The 15,126-nt window shown below is 37.5% G+C and overlaps 1 protein-coding gene across 3 annotated transcripts; it reads left to right on the top strand.

Moving 5' to 3' along the window:
- Positions 1-831: 831 nt before the first annotated feature.
- On the top strand, positions 832-14,541 carry TMEM19 (transmembrane protein 19). 3 transcript variants are annotated; one of them, XM_030960674.1, is made up of 7 exons: positions 832-857; positions 4,067-4,217; positions 6,916-7,029; positions 8,456-8,593; positions 8,901-9,155; positions 10,219-10,428; positions 13,041-14,541. In XM_030960674.1, exons 2-7 carry the CDS (start codon positions 4,088-4,090, stop codon positions 13,202-13,204), a joined length of 1,011 nt encoding a protein of 336 aa, XP_030816534.1. In that variant the 5' UTR covers positions 832-857; positions 4,067-4,087; the 3' UTR covers positions 13,205-14,541. The 3 variants fall into 3 exon arrangements, with proteins under 3 accessions (XP_030816534.1, XP_030816533.1, XP_030816532.1); XM_030960673.1 differs by lacking the exon at positions 832-857 and adding an exon at positions 3,773-3,820; XM_030960672.1 differs by lacking the exon at positions 832-857 and having other exon boundaries at positions 3,920-4,217.
- Positions 14,542-15,126: the final 585 nt, after the last annotated feature.

The following is a 15,126-nucleotide window of genomic DNA, read 5'->3' as shown; positions in this document are numbered from 1 at the left end:
CAATCCAAATCCTGGTATGAATAGTTTTGCTACAATGTTAAGCACTGACATTTTTAACTGCCTCAAAAATGTTAGGAATTCATCTGTATAGCAACTCCTTTGGTATGAAAATTACTGTTTGCAATTTGGTTGCTATTTTCACAGGTGGCTACTAATTATGAATGCTCTACTTAAGATGAATATTTATCTGCAGTATAACTTTTCCCCTTCTGTTTTCTGTAACTATCTAAATAAACTATCAGCATAAAATTTTACAGTCTTACTATGTTGTCTTTTCTAAGAGTGTGAATATTATTCAATGCTCTTGTGAACAGCTAACTTAATACAATGTTAACAATTTTTACAGATTTTTAATTTCATGTATTGAACAGTACTTTGTCTTCAATCAAAGAAAAAACAATTGAGAAAACAAGATTATTTGTTGTTGTATTGAGAAAACAAGATTAACAAAGGAGAATAAAAGATGTTTAAATTAGTATTTAACTTTCAAGCTATATTATTCATAATGCATTCTATCAAGCATAAGTGTAAATAATGTTTTAAGCAGTGAAGACAACTGGAAAGTCCTATCTCCGAGATACAAAAAAGTAAGTCAGAAAGTCTATTTCTAAAATTGTCATAAAAGTTTAGAAATGTTTTGCTGTATTATGGCAAATCTACTAAATTCCTAGGAAAAGAATGTGTAAAAGAGTTATTAGCATGCTGTGTACAGTAACATCTTATTCTCTTCTTTCTGTTGTGCTGCTTTTAATAATCTCACATTCCTGCCTCTTATTAAATCATACTTTTTTCTTCTTTTTTTTTTCTCCCAGAGACTGCACTGGCAGTGCTTTGCATCCCATACATTTAGGTAAAAGGTAAGAAGAAACTCTTCTTCCAAATATTGGGTAGCTTATAATTCCATTTTTTTTTTAATTTAAACTTTTCAAGCTTTTCTTATTCCACATATGTATTTGGATGGGAAAGTGTGAGGAAAAGCTTTCAGATCTATTTGTTGTCAGCAACTGTTTCTTGTTTTTTTTAATTCTCAAGCTTATCACTACTATTAGTAGTGATTAGAATAAGGAATGGGGGAGGGTTATAAGTAAAAACTGACTATGAAATGAATGTATTGCATGTATTAAATATACATAATGCTTTTCTGACTGTTTCAGGATGTCTTTTTAAATACATTCATTCTGTATTCACAATATTGTAAGCAAGATGGCAATTTAAGTTTTTTAAAAACCCAGCTTTTACTAATTAAAAGTGGTGCTGGTGTTGTTGTTGTTGCTATTATTACCATTATTACAGGACCTAGTGAAAAAAATGGCAACATCTAGAAAAGAGTAGTTTAAACACAATATATGGGGCAATTACAGACCTGTTGTAGACATTACTTTCAAAACTGTAGCTACTTCTTTCAGCTTCCAAATGTAGAAAGAAGTCTAATTTTGTGTGCCTTTTTTCTTTGTTTTCTAATCTACTTTCTTCCTTGTTTTTTAATCTACTTGCAACATTTAATGTGTACCAAGATACTGCAGGAAAATTAGTTGGCAATCAGAAACACTGGAAGAAAAATGTATGAAGCCACATTTAACAAAAGACTCAGAGCTGAAAAAGGAGTCAAAGCCAACATTATTCATGCACTGGTTGTTAGACATTTCCTGACCAGAACCACCTTTCTCACACCAGGAGTGGAGAGCTGTGGTCACTTTTGCTGTTCTTGCTCAGGTAAACTCCAGCAGCAGCAGCACCTTTGGCTTTAAGCCAAGAGACCAGGTCTTTAGATAAACCAGTGCAATAGTCTGGTAGGTCCCTAAATCAGTGCCAAGTGCTACTTCACATGGGGATGGGATCTATGAAGGAAGCTGAAGAGTCCTTTAGAGCTCCACAAACCTGCCCCCTCTTCACACCAGCCTGTGTGTTACCATTAATCACAATCCCACAGTTTTACAGAACCACGCACAGCAGCCAGGGCTCTAGGATTCCTGCAGGAACATTTCTTTCTCCATCAGATATTCCAGTATCAGTCTGTTACAGTTTAGAAAACAAAAAGTAAGCAATAAATTAAATAAAACAACTTATTACAGTTAAGGATGTATTTGAATGAGTACGTTTATGGGAGTTCATTGTACCAGAACAAGCAGCTGCTTGTTCAGCCACCAGTTTAAAGTAGAGTTCATCTTGTTCTGGTTGAAAATCTCAACTAGTTAGGTTTTTGCAGAAGAGCCTAAGCAATGTCATGTCAGTGCTATTCTTGAAAGGTATCCTGTTCTTACAAAGCAGCCCAGCTACTGAGTGTCTGATTGTTAGATCTCAAATTCAGACCTCAGATGGATGTTGAACGAAAATTTGGGAGGTAAGAGGGAAGACTAGATGTATCAAAATCAGTGCTCCTACATTAGTATTACTGTTTTAGGTATCTCTACTTGAGATAATTATGGGTGTTACCAGTATTTGTTACCAATAAATATAGCAGAAAATAAGATAAAGCCTTGTCTAAGGCACCTGATCCAAGTTTTGTCTCTAATTGCCTGGAGAAAATACATTGCAAACAACCAAGTATTAACTTAGCCTCTGGAACAGGCCTACTTTCTTCAACTAAAATCAGGTAAATCTTTAAGGAGTAAGTTTCTTAGTTTAGACAACATTTGAAGAAGCAGCTCTGAGTCATAACTGTGTATTTCCTTCACATCAATATGAAAATATATCCAAGTTTTTGAGAGAAATGAATCATGTTCTTTTTCTCTCAGAAAAAGACTGTGTTCACACAGTCTTTTGAACACATGGACTGTGTTCACACCTTGATAGAAAGCTACTCCAGATACTGAATGGAAAATAAGAGAACATGCCTCAAAAATAAATGCGTTCCACAAGCCAGAATTATTCTCAAATTCAGTAAGGAAATTATAATCTCCTAAATCAAGATTGCTCACTTGAATTTTCTAGCTTTAAAACTACTTCTCTTTTGTATCAAAGATCTTTTCCTATCCTTTTTTGTATTACTCGGCCTCTTGCTGAATATTTAAAAAAATATTCTGTTCTGCTGCTGCTGCTATAAGTCGATAGGAAAAAAGCACCTGATATTATTTATTGATGTTCATGAAGGGACTCATCGGTGCCACTTGAAGGTTTTGGTCTATGTTCCACTGATCAAGCACGGAATACTGAAATGCTTCTTCAGCATTATCTCCTGGGAAGCCTGAAGTCTTACTTATTTCATTTATTTCTCGTTTATTTTGAGGCTGCTGCCTCAAAACAATGGGTTTTTGGGAAGTTGTGAAGTTTCACCTCTTACTGTGCTTTGTTGACAAAGCCTCTGATGTGTGGAAGTCGGAGCTGTGCAGTCTGTCCCGTAGCTAATGTCAGCTTATTTTCAACTCGAGTGTTTTGGGAGTCATTCTGACGTGCCCCAAGAAAAGCCACCAGGCAGGTTTGGCATGTTTTCATCCCAAGTCAACTTTAGGAAACGTTTCAAGTCTCTTTCTTCTGCTGTTAATGAACTTCGAAGCGCTCCAACAAGTTTCAAACCTCATCCAGGTACTCATTGGTCTCACTAATTATCCAAAGACTTCATGCCTTTCACAGGCGTGTCATTCCTGGTTTAATTTCGCAAACTGGATCTCCACTGGCAGCGTCTGTCGGAGGGGCGCGACCCCATCCCCGCCCGAGGGCACCGAGAGCTCCTCACAGCGCGGGCCCAGCCGGGCCCCAGCCGCAGCCGCAGCGCCCCCTCGCTGCGGCGCAGGCGCGGGCGGCCCCGCGCGGCTGCCAGCGGAGCATGCGCGAGGAGGCCGCGGGGCGGGATGGCGGCGGCGCCCGCGGCCCCAGGGAACAGGTCGGTGACGGGGCCGGGCGGTGCGACCGCCTCCGGCCGCCCGGCGCCGCGCAGCGCAGCCCGGCGTGGGCCGGCCGGGCTGGCCGCAGCAGCCTGTCCATGAGCGCCTCGGTGCCTCCCGGCAGCCCCCCGAGGGTGGTGCGGGCCGGGCCCGCCCGCGGCTCCGGCCGGGCGAGAGGAGAAAGAGGAGAAGAAGGTGGTGGTGGCGGTGTCGCTGATGCCCTGCGCCTTGTGTTTTCCCATCAGGTGTTGTCCTTCTTGATTCCCATGTCCTATTACCAGGAGGATTTCTTCAGAGAATACCTCAAGATGATGGCGAATATGGTCATCCTGAACTTGCTCATTTGTATTTCGCTGGCGTTCTGGATCGTGTCGATGACTGCAAGTACGTACTACGGTGAGTCCAAAGGCCGGGAGAGGCTGGCATGGCACGGTCACGGGCGAACCCTCCTCTCCGGCCCTTCTAGGCAGGGGACAAAAATGGGAGGAGGAGTGTGCGCGGCCCCTTCCTTCCTCCGTCAGTAGAGCTGATAGCCGCACCTCTTACAGTAGGCGATAGGGCTTTAGAAGATGCTGACAGCCGCTTACTTGCAGCTCTGCCCAGGGATCATGTACAATTTAAAATGTTGGTGTCCTTTGTGATGTCTTTCTCCAAAAGAAAGCAAATAAAAATTAAGAAGTGAAAGGAAAAGCTGAGCTGACAGAGGTCTTTCTGTATCAGGGGAAGTACATGGCAGCATGGGAGGAGTGTGCCAGCTTTCAAAACTGTTTTAGGAATCAGCAGCATCTGCAACGTGCAGAACAGGTCATGCAGGAAGACTTCCTTAGTCGAGGAATAGAGAAACGGGAAATGGTGTAAGAGAGGGATGTATGGATGGAGTGGCTGGCTGAGGTGTGTGCTGGCAGCTCAGCGTTCTGCTCAGGCTGGCTGTGACTTAGTTGTGTGCAGTTGCAGGGACACAAGTCCTCTCTGTAGTCTTCTCTTTTCAGCTCTAGGGCCTCTCTTACAGCAGTGTGCAAAAGCAACTGACACTGCCTGCAGTATCAGTTTATGCCTAGAAGAATTCAACTGTGTTTCTAAGACAGGTAAAGACTTACCATTCAGATCCCAGCTGGTTTGATGCTGGAAGAGCTCCAGTGTCATTGCAGTATTGCTGAAAGTGCATAGGGATAGAGTATGAGCACCTTCAATTGCCTAGTGACACCCTGGGTCCAGAAGTTGTTACAATAAATAACCCACCAGTATAAGCTGACTTTTGTAGAGGCATTTGCATGTCTCTGCTCAGTGTTTTTCAGTGATTTAGGATGGGTTACTTCTGGTACAGCATTAAATCTGTATTGTTTGCATACTTCTGGTTTGGCTTGTAGTGAGATGCCAGGTGTGTAGAAGGTATGCAGAAGCAGGCTTCACAACCAGCTTTTTTTTGTGTCATTTGTAGCTACCCAAGTGGGATTTAAACATGCAACTTCATTTATGTGTGTCTGCTCTCCAAAGGTATAGCTTTTCTGACAATTAGGATATTCTAGTCCTTGTTCTTATAGGTGAGTGGGGATTTACAGTTTAGCATGGAGAGACCTGGTACCAGCTAAATCAGGACAGGGCCTGATAGAAAGGAGAAAACTGTGGACAATCCCTCCTTTTTGTAGGGAATGGTTATGGAACAAGAATGACCTAAAACTTCTGTTACTCATTTGCCTGAGACTGGAAAGACCTTGGCTTTTGAAGGAGGTGAATTAAACATACAGTAGTTAATGGACTTAAAATGGTTCAGCCCATAAAAGTGGTGAAATTCACAGTATGTAATATAAATACAAAAATACCACAAACTTTCTTTTAATAATGTACAGTTTATAGTAATTCTTAAGCACCAAACAGTGGGCCAGATGTTAGTGAAACCAGAGTGTCAATTCATTGTTTTATTATAAATCCTATCTTGGTCTTACTTAGTAGTAATTTAATACAAATACTTTTCTCTCCTACAAGGAAATCCAAAAGGTTTAGTTTAAAAATGACCTTGAAGAGATGAAAATTCTGTTTGTTAGCCAAAGGAAAGGAACCCCTTTGTGTTCCAGTACTACTTACACTCAAGTTGGCACCAAGAGCTGCCTTGGTTTGTGATAAGCAATACCAGGCTACAGCACTGGAGGGCTCTTCATCCACAGCTGGTGTTCTTCTTCTGAATTTCAGACTCAGTTCTGGGCTTGCTCACCTACTATGGCTTTGGGGCTTTTCAGTACAGAGAAGAGAATTTTTTTCTTGTGAATCTTTACATTGCAATGAGTGTTTTACTGTGTCCTGCTTTGCACCAGGGAGCCAGTGTTTGTGCGGAGGTTGGGGTACTGATGACACAAAAGTTCTTGTTGAAAACCATCATTTTTATCTTTCCAGCAAGACAAGCCTCTGTGCCTCTGTGAAATCTTTGTTTTACAAGATTGAGACTTACTTGAGTGCAAGATTCGTGGTGTCTTGTATTTGTGTAGGAGATGTACTAAATAACTTCTCAAAATTTAATTTTTTTTCAAAACCTACATTAACTATTTGCTTTAGCTTTTAGGAGTTTGTGTGCTTTTCAAACTGAAACTATCACTTCAAATCTTGCTGAGAAAGTAATCAGCTCAAAGTATATTTTAAAGAGCCTTACATCAAAAGCCTTACATCATCTTTCAGAAGAACTGGCAGGGCTGGTGTTTCATAAAGTGGTCACACTATTTTCACCTAGCAGACTGTCTTGCTTGGCTTTTTTTGGTAGTGGAATTCTGTCACAGTAAATTCAGATGTTAGTTTTTGAGGTTCATAAATCCCTTTTAGAATGGAAAATATCACTGTATTTATTTCTTGTCACATTTTGCTATTTTTTGGTAATTAATTTCAGTTCATGAAATATATTTTCTTTTGATAGCTGAATGGAAAAATTGAGTGGATAATTGCAGATATATTGTTCTTCTGTCCATATGAATATCTTCTGAAGAATAAAAAGTTTTAATCTCTATTATGATCAAAATTTAAGTATATATCAGGAAATAATGACTTTTCAGACATGAAGACATAAAGGCTTTATGAGGATCATGTGTAACCCTGTTACTTCATTTATCAGGTACTTTACGACCTATTTCTCCATGGCGCTGGCTTTTTTCAGTCTTGGTTCCACTAATTATTGCTACACAGGGATTTAAGAAGAAGAGTCTAGATCACAGTGGTGCATTGGGAGGTATGTTTTTTCTGAGACTTAAGCTGAATGTTTGGTAAACTAAAGGTCCTTTTTATTGTTTGCAGTTTAAGATTTTACCTAGTTCTATTATAATAAAATATAAATGTAAGCATACATACCCCAGATTCATACTGGGGTTTTTTTCTCATGCCTGTTTAAACAGTCAAGTTAACCCTGTGCTACTGTTCATAATTTATTTGATTAATACTATTATAGTTATATAAACCTGGAAGACTCTTTTAAACTTCAGTACAGTATGCAGTTAAATCATATGGTTTGGTTTAACATATAGAAGGATTCACAGAGAAACAAAGAAATGGCAGAGGTAGTGGTAAAGAAAGACCCTAAACTGATCATGTCAGCAGCCTTCCTGCTTGGAGGGAAATCAGTTCTCTTTTCTGTATGGTTCCCCTTTCTGTAACAGAAGCAGTTCTAGGCATTTTTTTGCCCAGCAAAAATAAGAAAATTAAATCTGTACTTCGCTAAGAACAAATGACTGTTTCTGAAACGTTTTTGTAGACCACATGATGAAAAGCCCAGCGTAGTGTACAATAGTGTTTATTGAAATCTGATGCAATGTTTCAGGGTGAGGTGATTCACCCTTGTCTTGTGACATTGCCTGAATTGATGTTCAGTGGAGTAAAACAGGGCCTCAAATCCTTCCTTCCCTTGTCACCCATTTTGCAAATCTTCTGTCTGTGAGAGTTAAGTGAAGCATTTTCTACGCTGACAAAAATCTTTCTGACTTTTATGTTCTGACCTCTTAACAGCTCTGCTAGCCGATTTATACTGGCATTTGCTCCTAAATGTAACCATTTTTCTTTCAGTCCTTCAGAATTGTAATCTCATGGTGAGGAGTGAAATTAGGCCTCCCCTGTGAAACGGGACATAAAAGTGAATTGCATCAAGGAGATCAAATACTTTAAAAATTACAGAAATAAAGAGGTGTAATAAAAATAAGAAAGTAAAAAAGAAAAGAATAGAGAAGTAACTTGTGCTAAGATATGGAGGAGGGTTTTACAGGTTATCTTGGAGACCTTGGATGTGGGATTCAATACCTAAACTGGTGATAAACTTGCTGATAGAGACAGAGCCACAGATATATATTTGCTCCTTATAAAAATAATAATATTGTTCAGGCACAGTACTTGAATTTCAATTATATATTCTTTGGATTCTGGGGGTGTTATTGCTTCTCTTTTATTTTTGAACAGTATAACTGATTTGTGGCAAAAGGTCTTAAAAATCACATGCTTCAGCAGTTAGAATAAAATTAGTAATTTTCAATGGAATCTCTTATTGCATGATTGTCTTAGGTTTATCAGGAAGATACTCTTCATATTCAGAAAATTTGAAGTACTTAATTGCTTTACAAAACAACCATTGTTACATGAAGGAACTTTATATACTTCTTTTTTCTTCATAGGACTGGTGGTTGGATTTATCCTTACAGTCGCAAATTACAGTTTCTTCTCTTCTTTGTTTGTATTTTTTGTTACTTCTTCAAAACTTACTAAGTGGAAAAAAGATATAAAGAAACAAATAGATTCAGAATACAAAGAAGGTAAGCCAAAATACTTCAATTCTTTTAGATCCCTTGTAGAGAATAACTACTGTATGTTTCTTGTTCCCTTCAAAGGGTCAGATGAGATGTAACATCTAGAACAGGGAACACTGTTAAGACTCCTCTCGACCCTATCCCTGTGAATATTAGCAAGCCTTTGCTTTTGCTTTTGCTTCTGTTAAATAAATTGCCATAAATTTTCTGTTTTGAATGTGTATCTTTTTAAATTTAACTTTTTATATGTATTATTTTGCTTTTGCCTCATGCTGTTGCCTGAAATTACTAAAATTTAGTTTCTGTACTTCAGGTGGCCAGAGGAATTGGGTTCAGGTATTCTGTAATGGTGGTGTTCCTACTGAGCTGGCTCTCTTATATATGATAGAAAATGGACCAGGTGAAATTCCTATTGACTTTTCAAAGGAATACACAGCATCATGGATGTGCTTATCCCTTTTGGGAGCTTTGGCATGCTCTGCTGGTGATACGTGGGCTTCAGAGATTGGTAGTGTTATGAGTAAAAGCAAACCAAGATTGATAACAACCTGGGAACAGGTTCCAGTAGGTAAGGTGTTACCTCTTCTGCATGTTCTTCAAATTTTGTTAATCTGTTTTGAATTATGCAGCCAACTTGAGAAGTTCCAAGAAAGACATAGAAAAACAAATATCAGAAATCTGGGATTTGAAAAGGTTATCAGGAAGGCATTCTCTGAAATGGAATATAGTCAACTGTGTTTCTTCTGCATCTTGTTGATGAGATGCATGAGCATAGCAGCCACGGAGCTAAAATCATTCTGAATGCTGTCACTTCTAATCTCTGACAATAGTAAAAGAGTTGATACTGCTAATATGAATAATGCAAGTTATCAACTGATATTTTTCAGGCATTATTTTAATCAGTAGAATACATTTATATTCAACAGAGACAGTAGAGAAAATTCACTTCATAACCAAATCACTCATTTCCTTTAATATCCTACCAAGAGTGAATACAGTGAACTTCCTGTCTGTCAAACATTGTCTCCATGGTGGATGTCATTGCTGCTTTAAAGCAATATGCCTTTTTTGAGTCTTGCTGACAAATTGATCAGAGGTATAGATCTTGTTGGATAGGAGTTAAGTGCACGGGAATTTTTTTTTTTTATATGCATTCCTCAGATTTTTATTCAATGAGCTCTCAAACATCTCTGTTTATGGATTTAGTTCTTTTCTTTTTAAATGTGCTGGTAAAACATGTCGTAGTATACTACTTCTGAAAGAGGGTATTGCTTTAATGTGTACATCTCAAGGTCTGTTTTTCTTGAGCAAATCTCTTATTTTATTACCCCACCACCTCCTAGAGCAGACAAATACCAGGTGACATTGAGAGGTGTGTGCTGTATAGTTTTATTTAATTTAATGCTGGTGAATATTTCTAGAGAACTAGCCCTAGAGACAGGAAAGGAGTAGTAACAGGCAGTAATGGTGCAGGCTAAGCTGCTCAACAGCATAATGGGAATTGTAAAAAGCTACAGTAGATGTAAGGGGAGAAGCTCACTATGGGCAGTTTGGATTTCATGTAAAACATTTAAATTATCACAAGTCTTTTAAAATCAGTTTGTAAATCAGCAATACTTTATTTGGTTTAGGTACTAATGGAGCAGTTACTTTAGTGGGCCTGATCTCAAGTTTGCTTGGAGGCATGACAGTAGGTATAGCCTACTTTATAACTCAGCTCCTTTTTGTGAGTGATCTGGAGATATCTGCTCCACAATGGCCCATTATAGTGTTTGGTGCAGCAGCTGGCCTACTGGGATCAATTGTTGATTCGTATTTGGGAGCTACGATGCAATACAGTGGTAAGAGTCTTCTTTTTTCTTTTTTTTTCCCCTCTCTCCCAATGTAACCTAAAATTTGACTTGAACTTCAAGAAGGGCTGGGGATATGATTTTTAAATGGCAAGATTACAGAAATAGCAGCATAAAGGACAAAGGAGCAAATGGACATAGTAATGAAAAGGAGCGAAGGTGGTTGGCCCTTTTCCACGTTTTGATTTGTTCATTGTAGCTTATTGTCATGCTGATGACTGAAAGAGACAGAGATACCCAACAAGTTACCTTGGAAGAAGCAGTTGCTGCCCTCTCCTTTTCTATATGTCTAATTATAGTAACATTTTAGAAGAAAGAATGTCAGTTTAATATTATCCATTTAGTTGGATTAAATTGTCACTGCAGAAGCTCCATTCCTAATTTTGAAGTCCTAGCAATAGGCTCAAATGTAAGAATTAAGTAAGAAAAAGTGAACAATATTCTACCTTCTGGTTTTTTTCACTGCTTCCTGTAGAAGCTCTGTAATACAGAGCACTGTTTCCTATAAGTTAAGCTTATCATAAACTAGCTGTGACTTTAAATAAAAAGATGATATGCATTTAAAAAAAAATGTTGACTGGCTGATACTAATTTATTTCAGTGTTTACTGATTGCCTTGAAGGATCATTGCCTGTGAATAAACACTACAGACAACCTTCGGGCTAAGCTGTAAACTTATCCAATGTTTCAAAATTGTTTAGAAACCATATGTGACACTGTTGTGTTTAGCAGCTTGTTTACAGAGAGAACTTAAGTTTCCAGGTTTCATTGTTGGTATACTTATTAATTTGAAGTCAAGGTGTGAATGTGCAGATGAACTGCCTCAGAGACACAAATCCTTTAGGTCTGCCTTTACAGTGAGATCTACCAACTGTTTTTGATGCTCTGGATTTGGCTATACAGCCCTATTCTTTGTAATTCCATTGAAGTTCAAAGTACAACGGAGTGTTTAACTATTTGATGAATTTTTAAATATTTCTGTCCTGAGCAAGAAACACTTAAGCACTCAGACAATGTTTCAAGCTCCTAATGAGGCAGATGCATTAAGAGAATGGAGTAAACCTAACTAATGCATGCCTGCATTTATCAGCATCTATTTCTTCTTCCTTTCATGTACTTTTTCCATGCTCAGCAACTTACCTTTTTAGCTGCAGCAGGGACAGTGTGCAAGTTACACAGTTTCTTTTACAAATTCGAAAGCATTGCTGGAGTATGTGTACTATGTTGTGCATGTACATGCTGTGGTATATATGTGATGTGATGCAGGCAAAACTGTGCTGCTCATTTGTGTCTCTCCTTCAGCCCGCTTTTTTGTTCCCTTTTCAGTATGGACTCAGAAGGAATACTCTAGTTTCTGCAGCATCCTGAAAAACAGTAAATATGGCAGCAGGAATAAAGAATTGTCTCTTTTTTTTAAACAGTATGCTGCTAATCCTTTCTGTCAATGTTTTTTCTTTTGGTGATACTCCTAAATGTGGTGTATCTAATAGCCTGTGGTACCCACAGTTTCTGAAAGAAAATCCACCCCTGCCTGCACAGTTATTAATTAAAATTTTGAATAGCTGTGCAGAATAAGTTTCAAATTTACCCATGTTAACAGTCTATACCTATTCTGTAAATACCAAAACTAACAGAAGGACTGTTACTTTACCTACTTTTCATCATTGGATTATACATTTTATGTACGATTGAGGCATATTTTTAGAAAAAAATAATTCCAGTTTTTCCTCAAAGAAAGTACTACTCTCTAAAACATAGCAAGTGTTGAGAGTTAAGCCATTAGACTTTGAAGTTTGATTTTTCTGTAGTTCTTCTGCATTATTTAAGGCCAGGTTTAAATGTATGTTTCAAAACAGTATTACCAACTATATACCTGCCAGGGAGTTTTGTAGTAGGGGGTTTTTAAAGTTTTGTCTGTGGTGCAGAACTTTTTTTAATTAAAGTAGCAGCTTTCTTTGAAGTTTCCAGGTTGTGAGTGTTGAAAGCAAAATCTAAGAAGAAAAAAATTAATATAAAATATACTGATTTCATTTAGAATGTTCCAACCTTAAAAGTGTGCATGTGCACATACCCAGTTACACTTCACTACAGAGTGAGTTAAGATCAAGCATTCTAGATTGGTGTGCTTTTACCAGCATACAGAATGGTGCAGCTGGACAAAACATAGGATAATGGTGTCTGTACAGTAATACCTAATGAAGTAATATTAAAGTATTGATAATACAAAGGCAGATAATACAAGCAATTACCTAAGTACTACAGGAAAAAACTAGCTGCTGGTAGTATAAAATTGCTGTGTAAATAGAATTTATAAATTCAGCCTTTGTTAGGAGCTTGTTTTCTGTCAGATTAAGTAATAATGTTGTTTCCATAATTTTCCTTTTAAAACAAATACGCCACAAAACATGTTGGTAATAAGTTGTTTTTGTTCAAAACAGCATCCTTTGCGTGAAGGTACCAAATTAAACTAACTGTAATTTAGCTTAGTCTGATGATGTCTTCACTGTTATAGTAAAATAAATTTTGGAAGGTGTATTTACTTGGTTACTAAGTTTCTCTTCATCTTGTTGGCTTTGTAAAATGAAGTTTTTATCTTTTTCCAGGTTTTGACCAGACAATTGGCATGGTTGTTAACCACCAAACAAAAGACTCCAAGCACATATCTGGAAAACCTATATTAGACAACAACGCTGTAAATCTTTTTTCTTCTGTAATCATTGCTCTGGTGCTTCCAGGCATGTCATGGTTTTTCTGGCCAAGAGGTTGAAATGGTTTAAGGTTTTCTGCATGCGAATAATTTATGTTCGGTCTTGCTCAGAGACTCCAAAGAGTTCCAGTTGAATTCTCTTTAAGAGATGGATCTGAAACATTCAAAGAGCCAAAGGACTTCCCATCTCAACTTGTTAAGGCTGTAAACCTCATGTGGCAATCAGCATCTCTCAGGAAGGTGCTTTGTCAATAATGCTCTTGCTGCTCCTCAGGTGGATGTAGGTCATTGCCAAGTGAGGTGAAGCACTTGATTCATTTATCCTCCATTTATGGAGCTGAAGTGTTGGTGTCTATTCTCTCCAGTTCCCAGCATCTGGAAAGGCAGAAAGCTGGAAATAGAAGTCTAATCCACATCAATCAGTGCGGTGGAGCCTTGTGGCTATTATCCAAATTAGACACAAAATACACTGCGGCTTTATATAGGCAATGGTAACATGGGTGGACTGGGTGAATTCTGGTATTTCTCATTATTTACAGTTTGTAATGTCTTTTGGAAGTATTTGGGCAAGGAAGAAAGAATTCAGCCTTATTGCCTATTCTCTATCCTGATACAATCTCCACTTCCCTGAGAATAGGTTTGATAAAAATGATCCATACATAACATTGGAAACAAAAATCTAAATTTAAAGTAGAAACTTTAAGCTGTTCCAGTAAGAATAATAAAATTTTCTGTGCTTTTTTGACATTTTTATTTCAAAAGTAATGATATTTATGAAGATTTGTCAATACTGTGGTACTTATCAAATATTTTAAAATTAAAGATGACAGTTGTGTATTCACAATCATCTCTTTAGAAAGATGGTTTTTTCTATAAGTATAGAATTGTTCCATAGTGTTTGGCATTCTAACCAAACTATACTCCTTGGTTATTTCTCAGCAGTGGAAATGTTTCCCATTTTGTTTGGGGCTTCTATTTAGAGATGATGGCCTCAGCCAAATAAACTATGGACGTTATCCTTGTTGCAAATGGGGGAAGTCACACATATAAACCATTTAAAAATAGAAATTTAATTTTTGATACTCAGGTTCCTGTGTTAGGTAATTCTGTCTTCCATCATTCATTTATAAAAGTTGCAGAAGTAATGTAGCTAGTACAGATTGTATTTAAACTTTAGAGATACCCTCATAACTTCTCTGTGTTGACATTCAGAAGTGTGGGCCCGTACTTTTAACTTATGAAAAGCTTTTACTTTTTTGTTGAAGATAGATTAATATTTTTTATTGAACATCTGGGTTTTTTTACAAGTGTCTTGTGTATATTGCCTGTCTTAATTCAATTGACTTTTTTATTTTGTCACCTTTTATGGGAATATTAAAAAACTTTAACACCTTCCATACTGAGTTTACTCTTTAGAAATCTAGTCTATATAGATCTGGAATTCGTCCCTGGAACTACTTCACTGTATTACCGTATTTTAAAGATGAGATCTCAAAGTAGTAAAAGCTTTTTGAAAAGAAGAAATTGTATAGCTACTCTGTGTCTGTTCCTGTGGAAGGGCACAAAATTATGGAAGTAATATATGCACTTAAACTGTAACAATAAATACTTGGCAATTTTATGCACTGTTTGGACTTGTGCTGCTTCTAAATAAACACTGATTTAGTTGTCTTCTATGATTTTATTAATACTATTGTGGTTTCTAGAATTGAGCAAGTAAAATTTTTGTAAGACACTTTTTTTTCAGATAAATGCCTTACTCTTATATTCTTTTGTTTCCTGAAGTGAAGTGTATTTTCAGCCACTGAAGTGGACATGGTCAGCTTTTTTCGCTATTTTTTATGAGTCCATTTGAAAACCAGCTTACCATGGGGAGAAGACATCTGATTTCATATTCATAGCAGCATGACATGCTTTGATCTGTGATCATATGAACAAATGTGATCTCATTGAATTCCTGTAGTTAGCATCTTCAAAGGCCA

Source organism: Camarhynchus parvulus, chromosome 1A (genome assembly GCF_901933205.1).
Source record: "Camarhynchus parvulus chromosome 1A, STF_HiC, whole genome shotgun sequence".
Lineage (NCBI taxonomy): Eukaryota > Metazoa > Chordata > Aves > Passeriformes > Thraupidae > Camarhynchus > Camarhynchus parvulus.
This window is presented reverse-complemented; position numbering and strand designations above follow the sequence as displayed.

Coding starts and splice junctions, on each gene's coding strand:
- TMEM19 (XM_030960672.1), top strand. CDS start 3,920: ATGAGCGCCTCGGTGCCTCCCGGCAGCCCCCCGAGGGTGGTGCGGGCC. Junction 8,594..8,900: donor AGATTCAGAATACAAAGAAG/GTAAGCCAAAAT, acceptor TCTGTACTTCAG/GTGGCCAGAGGAATTGGGTT. Junction 9,156..10,218: donor CTGGGAACAGGTTCCAGTAG/GTAAGGTGTTAC, acceptor TATTTGGTTTAG/GTACTAATGGAGCAGTTACT.